The 16,386-nt window shown below is 44.3% G+C and overlaps 1 protein-coding gene and 1 pseudogene across 4 annotated transcripts in view; both read right to left on the reverse strand.

The window, feature by feature from the left end:
• The window catches only part of BCL2L13 (BCL2 like 13), a 1,170,396-nt gene that overhangs the window by 1,134,513 nt on the left and 19,497 nt on the right, over nucleotides 1–16,386 (reverse strand). For 2 of the 4 annotated variants that reach the window (XR_007500267.1, XM_049783471.1), the window contains exons 3-4: nucleotides 12,143–12,250; nucleotides 4,506–4,662 (exon numbers count right to left, since the gene is read on the reverse strand). Coding sequence is in view for 1 of the 4 variants with exons in the window: in XM_049783471.1 (XP_049639428.1) it covers nucleotides 4,506–4,662; nucleotides 12,143–12,250 (265 nt within the window). In the remaining 3 variants the exon portion in view is untranslated. The remainder of the gene's footprint in view (nucleotides 1–4,505; nucleotides 4,663–12,142; nucleotides 12,251–16,386) is intronic. The other 2 variants (XR_007500268.1, XR_007500269.1) reach the window with 1 other exon arrangement.
• Nucleotides 8,306–8,693, reverse strand: LOC126022888 (40S ribosomal protein S12-like; annotated as a pseudogene).

Genomic DNA, 16,386 nt, shown 5'->3' on the forward strand with positions numbered 1-16,386 from the left:
TACCTCCATGCCATCTCTCCGGCCCAAGGTGCGATTTCTGAGTGTAGATGCAGGCTAGTGCCCTCGGGAACACCAAAGAGAGGATGTTTCCACCAATATGGCAGGAGATGGCAAAAATAATTAAACAGTAAGAAGTTAAGTAAGGTCATGACATAGGTTCCAAAAAACCTACAAAGTGTGCTCAGAATAGATACCAAGTGGCTGTCTGATATGTTAAGCTAATGTTAAGTGTGTGTGTGTGAATATATATATATATATATGTGTGTGTGTGTGTATATATATATATATATATATATACATACACATTATATGTATACACACTGTGTGAATATTTTACTGGGGGTTCTTGTCCAAGGTCCACTGCATTGGACAGGCAGGATCCCAGCTAGCTGGAAATAAAACCACCCTTTTGCTATTACATTATCAAAGCTGTGATTTCTGAATTCTGCCCTTGGGGGAAGCTTGATTCTGGACCCAACATACCCAGAATGCCCCACAGACAAACAGGCATTATGATCAATTATGTAAACTATGTGATGCATTTTCTTTAAATATATTTTTGAGTTTTTGGGCCACACCCATCAATGAGCAGGGGTTACTCTTGTTTCTGTAACTCAGAAATTACTCCTGTCAGGCTCAGGGGAACCATATGGGATGCCAGAGATCAAACCTGGGTCTGGCCTCCTTTTTTTTCTTTTAATTATCTTTATTTAAACACCGTGATTACAAATACGATTGTAGTTGTATAATTATAGTCATGTAAAGAGCACCCCCCTTCACCAGTGCAAGATTCTCACCACCAATTTCCCAGATATCTCTCCTCCCCACCTCAACCACACCTGTACCCAAAGACAGGCTTTCTATTTCCCTCATTCATTCACATTGTTATGATAGTTTTCAATGTAGCTATTTCACTAACTGCACTCATCACTCTATGTGGTGAGCTTCATATCATCTGAGCTGCACCTACATGGGTAGATAGGGGGAAATAAGGGTTGGGACTGAGGCAGTAAAAGATTAGAAATTAGCTTTGTAGGGCAGTATCAAGGTCACAATACAAGATGGATATTATGCATATATAAACTATATGCATACAATACTATCAATAGAAGACCAAGGAGAAAAAATTTCCAGTGGCTGTCCCAACATAAACCAGTGCTAGAACGGCCCGCCCTCCTCCCAAAGCGCATTCCCATTAGTGTAGGGAGAGGTAGGGGGAAAGCCTGATGACCCCTATAGAGTCCACCTGGACTGGCGCCCAGGGAAGGCCTGGAGTCCAGGGGAGAAAGAGGGGGACGGCTGGGGGCCTGCCAAGCATCCCAGCACTCCCCAGGCTAGGGAGAAGGCCTCTGCCATGGGGACTCCCCAAACTCCATACCTGGCAAGAGCTGGCCTCCAGAATCAAAGGGGAAACAGGAAGCCAGATATCTGCCTGCCCGCCTCCCCATGCACCTACCCCTGGAGTACGGAGGGAGGGGGGAAGCCTGAGGACCCCTAGGAGTCCACCTAAACCCACTTCTGGCCATCTGAGCCGGCATCCAGGGAAGGCCTGGAGTCAGGGGAGAAAGAGGGGGATGGCTGGTGGCCTACCAAGCCTCCCAGAACTCCCCAGGCTAGGAAGAAGGCCTCTGGCATGGGGCCTCCCCAAATCCCATACCTGGCAAGAGCTGGCCTCCAGAATCAAAAAGGAAACCGGAAGGGGTCTGGCCTCTTTAAAAGAAATTTTTTTTGGTTTGGGGTCACACCCGGTGGCACTCAGGAATTATTCCTGGCTCTGCGCTCAGAAACCATTCCTGGCAGGCTTGGGGGATCATATGAGATGGCAGGGATTGAACCCAGGTCCAACCCAGGTCCATCCCAGGTCATCTGTGTGCAAGGCAAACACCCTATTGATGTGCTATCGCGCTGGCTCCTAAATAAATTTCTTTTTTTTTTTTTTTTTTGGTTTTTGGGCCACACCCGGTGACGCTCAGGGGTTCCTCCTGGCTATGCACTTAGAAATCACTCCCAGCTTGGGGGACCATATGGGACACCAGGGATCGAACCACTGTCCATCCTAGGCTAGCGCAGGCAAGGCTAGCGTCACCGCACCGGCCCCAATTTTTTTCTAACTAAAGAAAATAGTGTCCAGGACCAGAGCAATAGCACAGCAGATCGGATGCTTACCTTGAATGTAGCCAACCTGGGTTCAATCCCTGGCATCCCTTCTCCCAAGCCTGCCCGAAGTGATTTCTGAGAGCAGAGCCAGGAGTAACCCATGAGCATCACCAAAAACAAAACCCCCCAAAAATATTTAGGTCAATTTACAGAAAGCATTTATAAAAATCACAGGAACTAAGTCCAAACTGCTTCAATATAAAATAAAAATTTTTTTTATTTTTATTGTTTTTGCTTTTTGGGCCACACCCTGTGACATTCAGGGGTTATCCTGACTATGCGCTCACTCCTGGCTCAGGGGACCATATAGGACACTGGGGACTGAACCGAGGTCCATCCTGGATCAGTCACGTGCAAGGCAAATGCCCTATCACTGTGCTATCACCCTGGTCCCAAAATAAAATTCTTTTTTTTTTTTTTTTGGTTTTTGGGCCACACCCGTTTCACGCTCAGAAATCACCCCTGGCTTGGGGGACCATATGGGACGCCGGGGGATCGAACCGCTGTCTGTCCTATGCTAGCGCTTGCAAGGCAGACACCTTACCTCTAGCGCCACCTTCCCGGCCCCAAAATAAAATTCTTATTCAAAATACAAATAAAGAGTCTTGGATCTGACTCAATGGTGCAGCACTTGCTTTACATGTATGAGATACCAGCTTTAACTCCTAGCATCTGTTTCCAAGATGCTATCACTCCACTCCCCCGTCACTTCCCTCTCTCATCCCCTCTCTCTTTGTTTTTGGGCCAAACCCCAGTGCTCAGAATTATTCCTGGCCCTGTGCTCAAGAATCACTCCTGGTGGGCTCAGAGGACCGTACAGAGATGCTGTAGACTAAACTCAGTTGACTGTGTGCAAGGCAAGCACCCTACCAGCTATTCTCAGACCCTCATCCCTGGTCTCTTTTTTTCCTGTCTCCTTTAATGAAGCAACATAGTTTTTATCGAATGACATTTGCTTAGAAAGATGTGAGGTGAGGGGTCGAAATGATAACACAGCGGGTAGGGCTTTTGCCCCACCATCTGACCCAGGTTTCGTCCTCACCATCCCATAAGGTCCCCTCTGCTCCCCCACCCCCAACCCACCCCGCCAGGAGAGATTTCTAAGTGTAGAGCCAGGAATAACCCCTGAGCATGCCATCAGAAGTGGCCTAAAAACCAAAAAAGAGAGGGCGGGAGGGAGGGAGAAAGGAAAGAAGGAAGGAAGTGAGGATAGGAAAAAAGAGGAAATGTGCGCTCAACAGATAACACAGGCTTCTCCAGAGTGGAAAAAGCAAGTAAGAGAGAGAGGAGCAAACAAGAAACATGTTCAACAGAGAACCCAAACTATCAAGTCATTTTTTAAAAGATACCTTGGGAACACAAAAGGAAAAAAGAAGTCAAGAAGTGACAGGGCTTGGGAGAACTAGGACAGTGGCTAAGAGGCTGGTTTTGAATGCAGCCAACCACACCACCCAAACATTCCCATGAGCAATGCCAGGAGTGATCCCTGAGTGTAAATGCCCTCGGTGATGCTATTCCCAAATCCCATGGCAGATCTAACCCCAATAGAGCTATTTGTTTCAGAAAATCCTTAGAGCAATTGTAGGAATTTTCCTTGAGGCTGAAAGCTTCAGCCAGAGATGGGGAAGGACAGCACAAAAAAGGAGCATCAGGGGCTGGAGAGATAGCACAGCGGTAGGGCTTGCACGCAAGGGTCACTGGGTTCGATCCCCAGCATCCCATGTGGTCCCCTGTGCCTGCCAGGAGCGATTTCTGAGTGCAAAGCCAGGAGGAACCCCTGAGTGCTGTCAGGTGTGACACCCCCCCCCCCAAAAAAAAAAAAGAAGGATCAACATCCATATTATTGACTCCAAATAGGGTTTGACCTTGGGCCTTCTCTCCTTCCTCACAGAGAGCTCCGGTAAAAAGAAAATAATATCTATCAACACTGTTGCTCCAGGGGCATTCCTAAATCACTTCAGTTCAAGTTTATCTCCCAATCTCACCACCCTCCAGGATATTCCTACCTCACCTACCCTTAAGGCCATTTCTCTTCCACGTCCTTTTACACTTAAGATATCCCAGTTCCAGACAGGCATTGTTGGAAGTGAATAAAATGCCATTAGCCCATTTCCCAGTCAAAAGCCGGGGGAAACATCCTTGGTCCCAAAACACACCTGAAGGAGGAAGCTGGCCCTTGCTGATCAATAGGGTCAGCACATTGACACCAGTCAGAAGCCCTGAGCCCCAAAATCAGAAAACAAAACAAGTGACACTATTCACCTAGAACAAAGCCTTAAGCAATCAGTGCAACAAGAAATCCAGAAATTACTTAGGGACAAACTTTCACACTCAGCAATGAAACTCACTGATTGAGGAGCTTTTGCAAGGCTTTATGTAGAGGCTCCTTCAGTTCCTGTGATACTTTTTCTCCAAGATGAACCAAGCAATCTTCTATTGAGCTCTCTGGGTTAGCAGGACTGAACACCGGAGAAGTATAACGGTCAAAGCCTGTGCTGGTAAAGGCTAAAGACAAGGCAAAAAAAATAAAACCACCTTCAAACAGTAAACAATATTAAAAATTGTGCTATAAAAGCTCAAGAGGGCAGAAGAGATAGAGAGAAGATGCTTGCCTTGCACACAATAGACCCACGTTTGACTCCTGGCACTGTGTATGGTCCCCCAAAAACTGTCAAGAGTAATCCCTAAGCACAGAACCAGAAATAATCCCTTATCATGGGACTATTGGTGTGAATTATTAAGTGTGGGCCCCCCACCAAAAAAAAGCTCAAGAGATTAAGGCATTATTGTCATTGGGAACAATGACAAACCACTTGACAGGGCCAAATAATAATGGTAAGTAGATATAAATAGATATAAATGTAGGACTTTTGTTCATTTTTGTTTGGGGGGGGCTAGAGTCTTTATTAAAAATTCAAGAAAAAGATTTTAATAAAATAATTTAGACTTGGGGCTGGAGTGATAATACAGCGGGTAGGGCATTTGTTTTGCATGCAGCCGACCAGGGTTTGATCCACAACATCCCATATGGCCCCTCAAACCTGCCAGAAGTAACTTCTGAACAGAGACAGGAGTAAACCCTGAGCACAGCCAGGTGTGACCCTCCCTAAATTTAGATTTTTGTCTTGTTTGTTATTGATTTTTTTGGAGGACCACACTAGTAAACTCTATCTCATTGTCAGTACTGGCAGTACTGGTGAACCATACAGGTTGTACATACGAACCAAGCATACCATCAGCTCACTCTAACCCCTATCTAACCATTTATCTCTCTAACCCCTCAAATAAAAGTCTGTTTTAAAAAGACTACGGGGTTGGGCCCGGAGAGATAGCACAGCGGTGTTTGCCTTGCAAGCAGCAGATCCAGAACCTAAGGTGGTTGGTTTGAATCCCGGTGTCCCATATGGTCCCCCGTGCCTGCCAGGAGCTATTTCTGAGCAGACAGCCAGGAATAACCCCTGAGCACCGCTGGGTGTGGCCCAAAAACCAAAAAAAAAAAAAAAAAAAAAAAAGACTACAGGGCTGGAGAGTGGCATGGAGATAAGGCGTACCTTTCATGCAAAAGGACGATGGTTCGAATCCTGGCATCCCATATGGTCCCCCGTGCCTGCCAGGAGCGATTTTCTGAGAATGGAGCCAGGAGTAACCCCTGAGTGCTGCTGGGTGTGACCCAAAAACAAAAAACCAAAAAATAAATAAAAATTTAAAAAAAGAAGACTACTTTGTGGGATTGCAGTGATCCTACAATGTTAGGATCCTACAATATGCTTTGCATATGGCCAACCCAGGTTCTATCCCTGGCAATCCAAGTGCTCGTGTTAGCCCACCAAAAATTATTCCTAAGTACAAAGCCAGGAATAAGCCCTGAGCATCATCAAGTGTTGCCAAAACAATAAGAAATGAAAAATAAAAGGACTACTTCCATTTGACCCAACAGTTCCACTTCTTGGAATATACCCAAAGGGCCCAAAATAAAATGAAGAAAAGACATTTGTACCCTGTTTTCATTGCAGCACTATTCACAATAGTCAACATCTAAAAAAAAGCCATGTAACCAAGAGCAAATGACTGGATAAAGAAACTATGGTACATATATACAATGGCATTATTACTGAGATTTTATTTATTTTTGTTGTTGTTGTTTTTGTTTTGTTTTTGGGTCACACCCGGCGGTGCTCAGGGGTCACTCCTGGCTGTCTGCTCAGAAATAGCTCCTGGCAGGCACGGGGGACCATGTGGGACACCGGGATTCGAACCAACCACCTTTGGTCCTGGATCGGCTGCTTGCAAGGCAAATGCCAAAGATAAGATCGGGGCAGAGAGATGACATGGAGGTAGGGCATTTGCCTGGCATGCAGAAGGACAGCGATTCGAATCCCGGCATTCCATATGGTTCCCCAAGCCTGCCAGGAGCGATTTCTGAGCATAGAGCTAGGAGTAACCCCTGTGTGCTGCCGGATGTGACCCAAAAACAAAACAAAACAAAAAAATTTTAAAAAAGGTAAAATCATAAAATTTGCAGCTTATGTGGATGAATCTGGATATCAGCATGTGAGTGAAGTTAGAGGAAGAGGGACAGACACAGAAAGTGCTCTCCTATATGAGAGATATAAAGAAACATAGCAGGGGAATAACAGATGCCAAAAGGCAACAAAACAAAAAACTGGTCTTCAATAAGAGGTAGGATGGAAAGGTGGAGGGAGGAACAGAAGAAAGAAAACACTACAACAATGATAGAGTGAAGTGCTCAAGCCAAAAGGAGGTGATGGGCCGGAGAGATTGCACAGCAGTAAAGCATTTGCCTTAGACGCAGAAGGACAATAGTTCGAATCCCTGCATCCCATATAGTCCCCAAGCCTGCCAGGATCAATTTCTGAGCATAGAGCCAGGAGTAACTCCTGAGCACTGCTGGGTGTGACCAAAAACCAAAAAAAAAAAGTCTATCAATAACAGTACAGTAAACAGCAGTGTCAACTTTTTTTGTGTGTGTCAACTTTTTTAATTATTTTATTAAAATCATTTGTGATTTACAAAATTCTTCATAGGCTGGTTTCAGATATACACCAGGACCAATCCCATCACCAGTGTCACCCTCCCACCAATGTTCTCAGAGTGCATCCCATGCTATGCCACCATCCCTGCCCTGAGCATGCCAGCATAGCAGGCCCATTTTAAGTTTTGATTATTAAAGTTTCAGTTCAATTTTGTTGACTTTGGCTTGGATAGTTAGTTCTGTTCAGTTTTTGTTTGTTTGTTTTTTGGCCACACCCATTTAACGCTCAGGGGTTACTCCTGGCTATGCACTCAGAAATCACCCCTGGCTTGGGGGGACCATATGGGATGCTGGGGGATAGAATCGCAGTCCATCCTAGGCTAGCTCTTGCAAGGCAGACGCTTTACCTCTAGTACCTAGCACCACCTCTCCAGCCCCAGTTCTGTCCTTTTTTTTTTTTTTTTTTTTTTTTTTGGTTTTTGGGTCATACTCAGCAGCGCTCAGGGGTTACTCCTGGCTCCATGCTCAGAAAATTGCCCCTGTCGGGATTCGAACAACCATCCTTCTACATGAAAGGCAAACACCTTACCTCCATGCTATCTCTCCAGCCCCAGTTCTGTCCTTTTTTTTTTTTGGGCCACACCCGGCAGTGCTCAGGGGTTACTCCTGGCTGTCTGCTCAGAAATAGCTCCTGGCAGGCACGGGGGACCATATGGGACACCGGGATTCGAACCAACCACCTTTGGTCCTGGATTGGCTGCTTGCAAGGCAAACACTGCTGTGCTATCTCTCCGAGCCCCAGTTCTGTCCTTTTTTAACACCACAAATGCACCTGAGACCACTTGGCTCCTGGCCACCATTATTTCATATTTATGTTTCTCTTCCTCCACATGATTTCTTTCCTTTTCCTCGCTATCCTCTGGGGCTATGAGTGTTCAAGACAACTCCCATTTAAACCATTGTATTTCTTTTTTTTTTTTTTCCAAAGTGCCAAAATTCTTAATTTATCCATTTCTTTTTTTTTTTTTTTGGTTTTTGAGTCACACCTGGCAGGCACAGGGGACCATATGGGATGCCGGGATTTGAACCAATGGCCTGCATGAAAGGCAAATGCCTTACCTCCATGCTATCTCTCCGGTCCCAATTTATCCATTTCTTGCATTTGAAGTACTCCTCGAAGACATCTTTGGCCTGTGATTCTTTGCCATAGTAAGGACTATGACACAACTGCAGCCAACCACTTTACGGGGTTTTCCCTCTCTGTCAAGTTTACAGAGGCCGACCCATTCCCCTAGTTTTTTATTGTCATCAACCTTAATCAGGTTTATCTGGTGTTCAGCACAAAGTGCCTCCACCAACTTGACATACATGGGTTCATCACAGTTGGATGCAAGCACACAAAGATGGGCCTGGCGCTTGTCCAAGGCCTTGGAGGCCTCGCGGATGCACCAGCCTGTCATGGATGAGGGCAGTCTTGAGCACCTCCTGCAGGGCCGTGTTAAAAGTCCATGACACCTCTGGCAGCTATGCCTTCCTCGGACATGGCGGTGGGCGGTCATGGGGGGGAGCCGAATCCTTTTTTTTTTTTTTTTTTTTTTTTGGTTTTTGGGCCACACCTGGCGATGCTCAGGGGTTACTACTCCTGGCTGTCTGCTCAGAAATAGCTCCTGGCAGGCACAGGCGACATATGGGACACCAGGATTCGAACCAACCGTGGCAGCAGGGAAAGAAGCAAATCATTGTATTTCTTCATGCAGTTATTTTAAATACCATATGTCAGTGATATAATTCTGTATTTATCCTTCTTCTGGCTTAATTCATTTAACATAATATCTTCTAGTTCCATCCATGTTAAAGCAAATTCATGGTTCCATCATTCCTTACAGCTATACAGTATTTCACTGTATATATGTACCACATCTTCAGGATCCACTCATCAGTTTTTGAACATCTAGGATGATTCCAAGGCTTAGCTATGGTACCTAGTACTGCAATGAACAGTGTGTGCATATATCCTTTTGGGTATCTGTCCTGGGAATAGACCCAAAAGATTGCTGGGTCATACGACAGATCAACTTTTAGTTTATTGAGAACCCTCCATCCTGTTTTCCATAGGGATTGGACAAGGCAACATTTTCACCAGCCGTGAATGAAAGATCCTTTCTCACAGCATCCGCATCAACACAAATTACTCCCAGTATTTTTTGATATGTGCCATCCTCACTGGTGTAAGATGATATCTCATTGTTGTCTTTATTTGGATTTCCCTAATAAGTTATGATGAGAATTTTTTCATGTGCCTGTTGATTAGTTATTGGTCTTTCTCAGAGAAGTATCTGTTCATTTCCTCCCATTTTTTGATGGGTTTTTAAGTTTTGTGGGGTTAATCTTTATGAGTATTTAGTATAGTGTAGATATTATGGGGTTATTAACATCTGTGAGTACTTTGTATATCCTAATATCTTATGTGTTGAAATGCAAATATTTTCTCCCACTCAGTTAACTGTCTTTTAGATATTTTTTTTTGGGGGGGGGGTGTCACACCCGGCAGCACTCAGCATTACTCCTGGCTCTACACTCAGAAATTGCTCCTTGCAGGCACGGGGGACCATATGGGATGCCGGGATTAGAACCACCGTCCTTCTGCATGCAAGACAAAAGCCTTACCTCCATGCTATCTCTCCGGCCCCAATGTCTTTTAATCTGTTTCTTTTGCTATACAGAAACCTTCTAGTTTTTTGTTGTTGTTGTTTTTATGTTTTTGTTTTTGTTTTGTTTTTGGTTTTTGGGCCACACCCGGCATTGCTCAGGGGTCACTCCTGGCTTTTTGCTCAGAAATAGCTCCTGGCAGGCACGGGGGACCATATGGGACACCGGGATTCGAACCAACCACCTTTAGTCCTGGATTGGCTGCTTGCAAGGCAAACGCTGCTATGCTATCTCTCCGGGCCCAGAAACCTTTTAGTTTGATAAAGTCCCATTTATTTAGATTTATTCTATAGTCCTTGCCATTGGCATACTACCACTGAAGACTTCTTTGAGGTCTAAGTCTTGAATTGTTCTGCCTATGTTCTCCTCAACAAACTTTATGGATCCAGGTCTAATCTCAAGATCTTTGATCCATTTTGAACTGACTTTTGTGTAAGGTATGAAATATAGATTGATCTTTAATTTTTTACACGTGGTAATCCAATTGTTCCAACACCATTTTTGGAAGAGACTGTCTTTATTCCACTTCAAGTTCTTGGCTCCTTTGTCAAAAATTAATTGACCATATACTTGGGGGTTTTTTCACTGAATCTTTTCAAACCCATTGGTTTGAAAGTTTGTCTTTAGGGCCCGGAGAGATAGCACAGCGGCGTTTGCCTTGCAAGCAGCCGATCCAGGACCAAAGGTGAGTGGTTCGAATCCCGGTGTCCCATATGGTCCCCCGTGCTTGCCAGGAGCTATTTCTGAGCAGACAGCCAGGAGTAACCCCTGAGCACCGCCGGGTGTGACCCAAAAACTAAAAAAAAAAAAAAAAAAAAAAAGAAAGTTTGTTTTTGTTCCAATACCATGCTGTTTTTTGTGTTTGTTTGTTTGTTTTTTGGTTTTTGGGCCACACCCGGCGTTGCTCAGGGGTTACTCCTGGCTGTCTGCTCAGAAATAGCTCCTGGCAGCACGGGGGACCATATGGGACACCGGGATTCGAACCAACCACCTTTGGTCCTGGATCATGCTGTTTTAATCAGTATGCTTTGTAGTAGAGCTTCAAACTAGGTAATGAGATGCCTCTCTGTTTCTTGTTTTTCAATATAGGTTTAGCTAGCTTAGGTCTTTTATGGTTCCACACAAACTTTATAATTAATTGTTCTGAGTCCTTGAATAATGTTCAATAATGTTCATTGTTTCCACTCTCATTCAAAATAGTATCAGAGGGGACCGGAGCAATAGCACAACAGAAGCACGCAGCCAAACCTGAACAGACAGTAGTTCAATTCCCGGCATTCCATATGGTCCCCTGAGTCTATCAGGAGCAATTTCTGAGTGCAAAGCCAGGAGTAACCCCTGAGCACCGCCGGGTGTGACCCAAAAACCCAAAAAATAAAATAGTATTAGAAGTCCTCACAATAGCAATCAGGCAAGAGATGGAAATCAAAGGAATCCAAACTGGAAAAGAGGAAGTCAAACTATCTCTATTTGCAGAAGACATGATGATAAACATTGAAAACCCACCAAAAAAGCTCCTAGAAACAATAAACCAATACAGCAACATACAAATTCAAAGTCAAAATACAAACTACAGGCTTCAGAGATAGCACAGAGGTGTTTGCCTTGCAAGCAGCCGATCCAGGACCAAAGGTGGTTGGTTCGAATCCCGATGTCCCATATGGTCCCCCGTGCCTGCCAGGAGCTATTTCTGAGCAGACAGCCAGGAGTAACCCCTGAGCACCGCTGGGTGTGGTCCAAAAACCAAAAAAAAAAAAAAAAAAAAAAATACAAACTACAAAGTCAGTAACAAAAGACAGTTGCATTCCTTTATACAAATAATGACTCAAAGAGAAGGGTGGTCTTGAGAGCCCTAATGTGTGAAATCTGATGCCAGTAATGTAAGAAAATTATATAAATCCCTGAACACTTGCTTTTGTATGAACTGCTTATTGTTGCAGGAAGGCCTCCACATTGGAAGTAAGTAGCAAGCAAGCATCTTAAACACAAATCTAAGCAGAATGAAAAGCACCTTATGTGATTCCAGTTCTCAAATCCAGTAGGGCTCCACTTATAAAAGCTGACAAAGCTGTGCCTTTTGAGTTATTGCTCCCTCTCCAAGTTGGGAAACTTACAAACATATGACTCAGGAAGGAAAAAAAATGCATCTTCTAGACTGACCCTTATAATACTATATTAATAAAATTGTGTAATATTTAGAACATTTTACTGTAAAAATCAGATTAACCCAATACCAAACAATACCAGAGAATATGCTCATTAGAAAAGGAAAAATAAACAGACCTTCAGAAAGTTCTTTATCCAGTGATTTTAACTCTTTTTCAATTTCAGTTTTAATTTTTAATAAAAGTTCTTCATCTAAAGGTTGTGAAGTTTCATCTTTCTGAACCTCTGAAAAAAAAAAACAGAAAAGTTTACTACTAAAAAAAAAAGTAGAAATTAGAATACAGCAGTACTTTATTAAGTCAAAAAAGAAAAGAAAAGAAAAATTAGGAGGATTTATAAAGTCACTTTACAATTTTTTTGAGGGGGGGGAGTCACACCTGACAGTGTGAGGCCTTTCTCGGCCCAGCCAAGCGCCAGCAGCGTCTCTGGCCTAGCGGGTCTGCAGGTACCGTGATGACGGCAAAGAAATGACACAGAGCAGTCAGGCGAAGTTTCTGGAGACAAAGTTTTATTTAGGCCCTGACCGCTGTGTGCATAATTCACATGGCTTCTAAGCTAACCAGCCTCTCTGCACCCAACCTGTGTCTCTGCCTGTCTTTCTTCCAGCTGCTTCTGTCTTTCACCCCTCTCCCAGGCCTTAATTACCAACCACAGACCCCTCTCAGCTGTGGGCTGGCCTGACCATCAGGTAAGATTAGCATTTGGCCCGGGGGGGGGGGGGGGGATAATACAAACTTAACTACCATTCCTTCCCCAAAAAGTAAGAAAATTAGTGGGTTAAACTCATACAAAGAGGCCAAGTTCAATTTCTTTTTTTTTTTTTTTTTTTTGTGGTTTTTGGGTCACACCCGGCAGTGCTCAGGGTTATTCCTGGCTCCAGGCTCAGAAATTGCTCCTGGCAGGCACGGGAGGACCATATATGGGACGCCGGGATTCGAACCGATGACCTCCTGCATGAGAGGCAAACGCCTTACCTCCATGCTATCTCTCCGGCCCCCCAAGTTCAATTTCTAATGCTGACTTGTTCCCCAAGTACCATTAACATTGAACTCCATGAAGAACACTAAGAGTAGCCACAATTACAATTGAGTATGGCCCCAAAACCAAAAATAAAAAAGGATGTGTCTCCATCTGTTCAGATGTTTCAGAAAAAGAGAAAAAAGCAGAATTTCTTCCACATTTGAACATAAAAGGTTAGGAAGAAGGCTAGCATTAATATGCATTACGTATTAGGTTTTCTGTTATTTTAGTTATTATTTTCTAAAATATATGGAGACCAAAAAGAATAGTACAGCAAGTAAGGCCTTACACAAGGTCAATCATAGTTTGAGCCCCTGCTTTCCATATGGTCACATCAGGTGTGATTCCTGAGGGCAAAGTCAAGAGTAACATATGAACACCACTAGGTGCACATCCCCACCATAAAATCTCATATAAAACCTAGTATGGGGCCAGTGGTAGGGCGATTTGCCTTGCACATGGCCAACATAGATGGACCCTGGTTTGATTGCTTGCATCCCACATGGGATTTCTTTTATTTTTAATAATATCTTCATTTAGGGCCGGAGAGATAGGGTGTTTGCTTTGCATGCGGCCAACCCAGGACAGATGAATCCTGGCATTCCATTCCATATGGTCCCCTGAGCCTGCCAGAAATGATTTTTCTTTCTTGTTTTTATTTATTCATTTATTTTGGTCACACCTGGCAGCGCTCAGGGGTTACTCCTTGTTCCACGCTCAGAAATCGCTCCTGGCAGGCTCAGGGAACCATATGGGATGCCAGGATTTGAACCACCATCCATCCTGGATTGGCTGTGTACAAGGTAAATGCCCCCCAATTTTTTTTTGGATCATACATAGTGTGATCTAAATTGCTGTGCCCCCAATTTTTAATTATAGAAAACTCTTATGATGTTTTCATGTCTTTATTTATGAGTTTAATTTGTTGGGGTTTTTTTTGGTTTTTCAGGCCACACCATTTGATGCTCAGGGGTTACTCCTGACTAAGTGCTCAGAAATTGCCCCTGGCTTGGGGGGACCATATGGGACGCCAGGGGATCGAACTGTGGGCCTTCCCTGGCTAGCGCTTGCAAGGCAGACACCTTACCTCTAGGGCCACTTCACCGACCCCTTTTTTTTTTTGGTTTTTGGGTCCACCCAGCAGTGCTCAGGAATTACTCCTGACTCTACGCTCAGAAATCGCTCCTCGGGCCCGGAGAGCTAGCACAACGGCGTTTGCCTTGCAAACAGCCGATCCAGGACCAAAGGTGGTTGGTTCGAATCCCGATGTCCCATATGGTCCCCCCCGTGCCTGCCAGGAGCTATTTCTGAGCAGACAGCCAGGAGTAACCCCTGAGCACTGCCGGGTGTGGCCCAAAAACAAAAAAAAAAAAAAAAGAAAGAAAGAAATCGCTCCTCGCAGGCTCAGGGGACCATATGGGATGCCGGGATTCAAACCATCATCCTGCGTGCAAGGCAAATGCCCTACCTCCATGCTATCTCTCCAGCCCCTTTTATGAGGTTTTTATAATTTTTTTTATTTTTTTTATTTTTTTGGTTTTTGGGCCACACCCGGCGGTGCTCAGGGGTTACTCCTGGCTGTCTGCTCAGAATTAGCTCCTGGCAGGCACGGGGGACCATATGGGACACCAGGATTCGAACCAACCATCTTTGGTCCTGGATCGGCTGCTTGCAAGGCAAACGCCGCTGTGCTATCTCTCCGGGCCCGAGGTTTTTATAATTAAAAATTCACATACCTCTTCACACACCTTCTTTTTTTTTTTTGACTTTAAAGCCTATCCTAAACATTTACAACTAAATGTCAATTAAGCTAAACATTTATATCAACAGCAAAAAATAAAATGCTTAGACATTTAGGAGAAAATACAGAAATTTGTAAATATGATTTAAGTTAAGCCATAAAAAATATCACACTTGGGCCCGGAGAGATAGCACAGTGGCGTTTGCCTTGCAAGTGGCCAATCCAGGACCTAAGGTGGTTGGTTCAAATCCCGGTGTTCCATATGGTCCCCCGTGCCTGCCAGGAGCTATTTCTGAGCAGACAGCCAGGAGTAACGCCTGAGCACTGCCAGGTATGACCCAAAAAAAAAAAAAAAAATATCACACTAGGGGCCAGGAAGGTGGCGCTAGAGGTAAGGTGTCTGCCTTGCAAGCACTAGCCAAGGAAGGACTGCGGTTCGATCCCCGCCCCCCACGTCCCATATGGTCCCCCCAAGCCAGGAGCGATTTCTGAGCGCATAGCCAGGAGTAACCCCTAGCGTCAAAGAGGTGTGGCCCAAAAACCAAAAAAAAAAAAAAATCATACTAATCAACTCTAAAAATTTGTGTACATTGGGACAAGAGAGACTGCATAAGGGGGTAAGGTAGTTGACTGACATGTGGCTAATCTTGGTTCAATCTCTAGACCTGAATATGGTCCCAAGAATTACCAGGAGTGATTCTGGAATACAAAGTCATAAGTAAACCATTAGTACAGCTAAGTGTGACTAATAAACAAATAAAAATAAAAGGTAAACATTTGGTAAACCAAAGTAATAGTAAACCAAGTAATAGTACAGTAGGTAGGAACCTTGCCTTGGTTACAGCCAACTCAATCTCAGGCACCATATACGATTCCCCAAGCCACACCTGAAGTAACCCTGCATAGAGTTGGCCCTGTATAGAGTTGTCCCCCTCCCACACACACCAAAAAAAGGAAGAGAGGGTCCAGAAACCAGATAGTACAATGGGTAGGGCTTTGTCTTGATTACAACCAACATGGGTTTGGTCCCTGGTGTCCCACATGGTCCCCCAAGTACCACCAGGAGTGATTCCTGAGTACAGAACTAGGAATTAGCCCAGTGCACTACCAGCTGTGGCCAACACAAAACAAAACAAAAAAGAAAAATACTCATATGTTCCCTTGCTTGTCTCCATGTATCTTACATTTCTGAGAGGCCTATGTTCTCTCTTAAACACTTATTCCACTCTTCTCACATTTTTCTGGGCCAGAGCAACAGTACAGGGGTAGTAGAGCTGCATGCAAGACATGGGCTGGGCTCAATCCTCAACATCCCATGTGGTTCTCCAAGCCCGGCCAGGATGATTCCTGAGCTCAAAACCAGGAGTAACCTCTAACCACTGCCAGATATAGCCCCAAAACTAAAATAATAAAACAAACAAAAACCTATCTTCCTTCACTCACAATAAAAATAAATAAGCAAACAAATAAATAATAGCTATTGGACACTACTGATTCTGAATTCACAAGTACCTCTTTTTGTTGTTGTTTAGGTTTTGGTCACAATAGGCAATGCTCAAGCAACCATACGGGATGCTGAAGATTGAACCTAGGTCAACTG

The sequence above is a fragment of the Suncus etruscus genome, chromosome 11 (genome assembly GCF_024139225.1).
Source record: "Suncus etruscus isolate mSunEtr1 chromosome 11, mSunEtr1.pri.cur, whole genome shotgun sequence".
NCBI lineage: Eukaryota > Metazoa > Chordata > Mammalia > Eulipotyphla > Soricidae > Suncus > Suncus etruscus.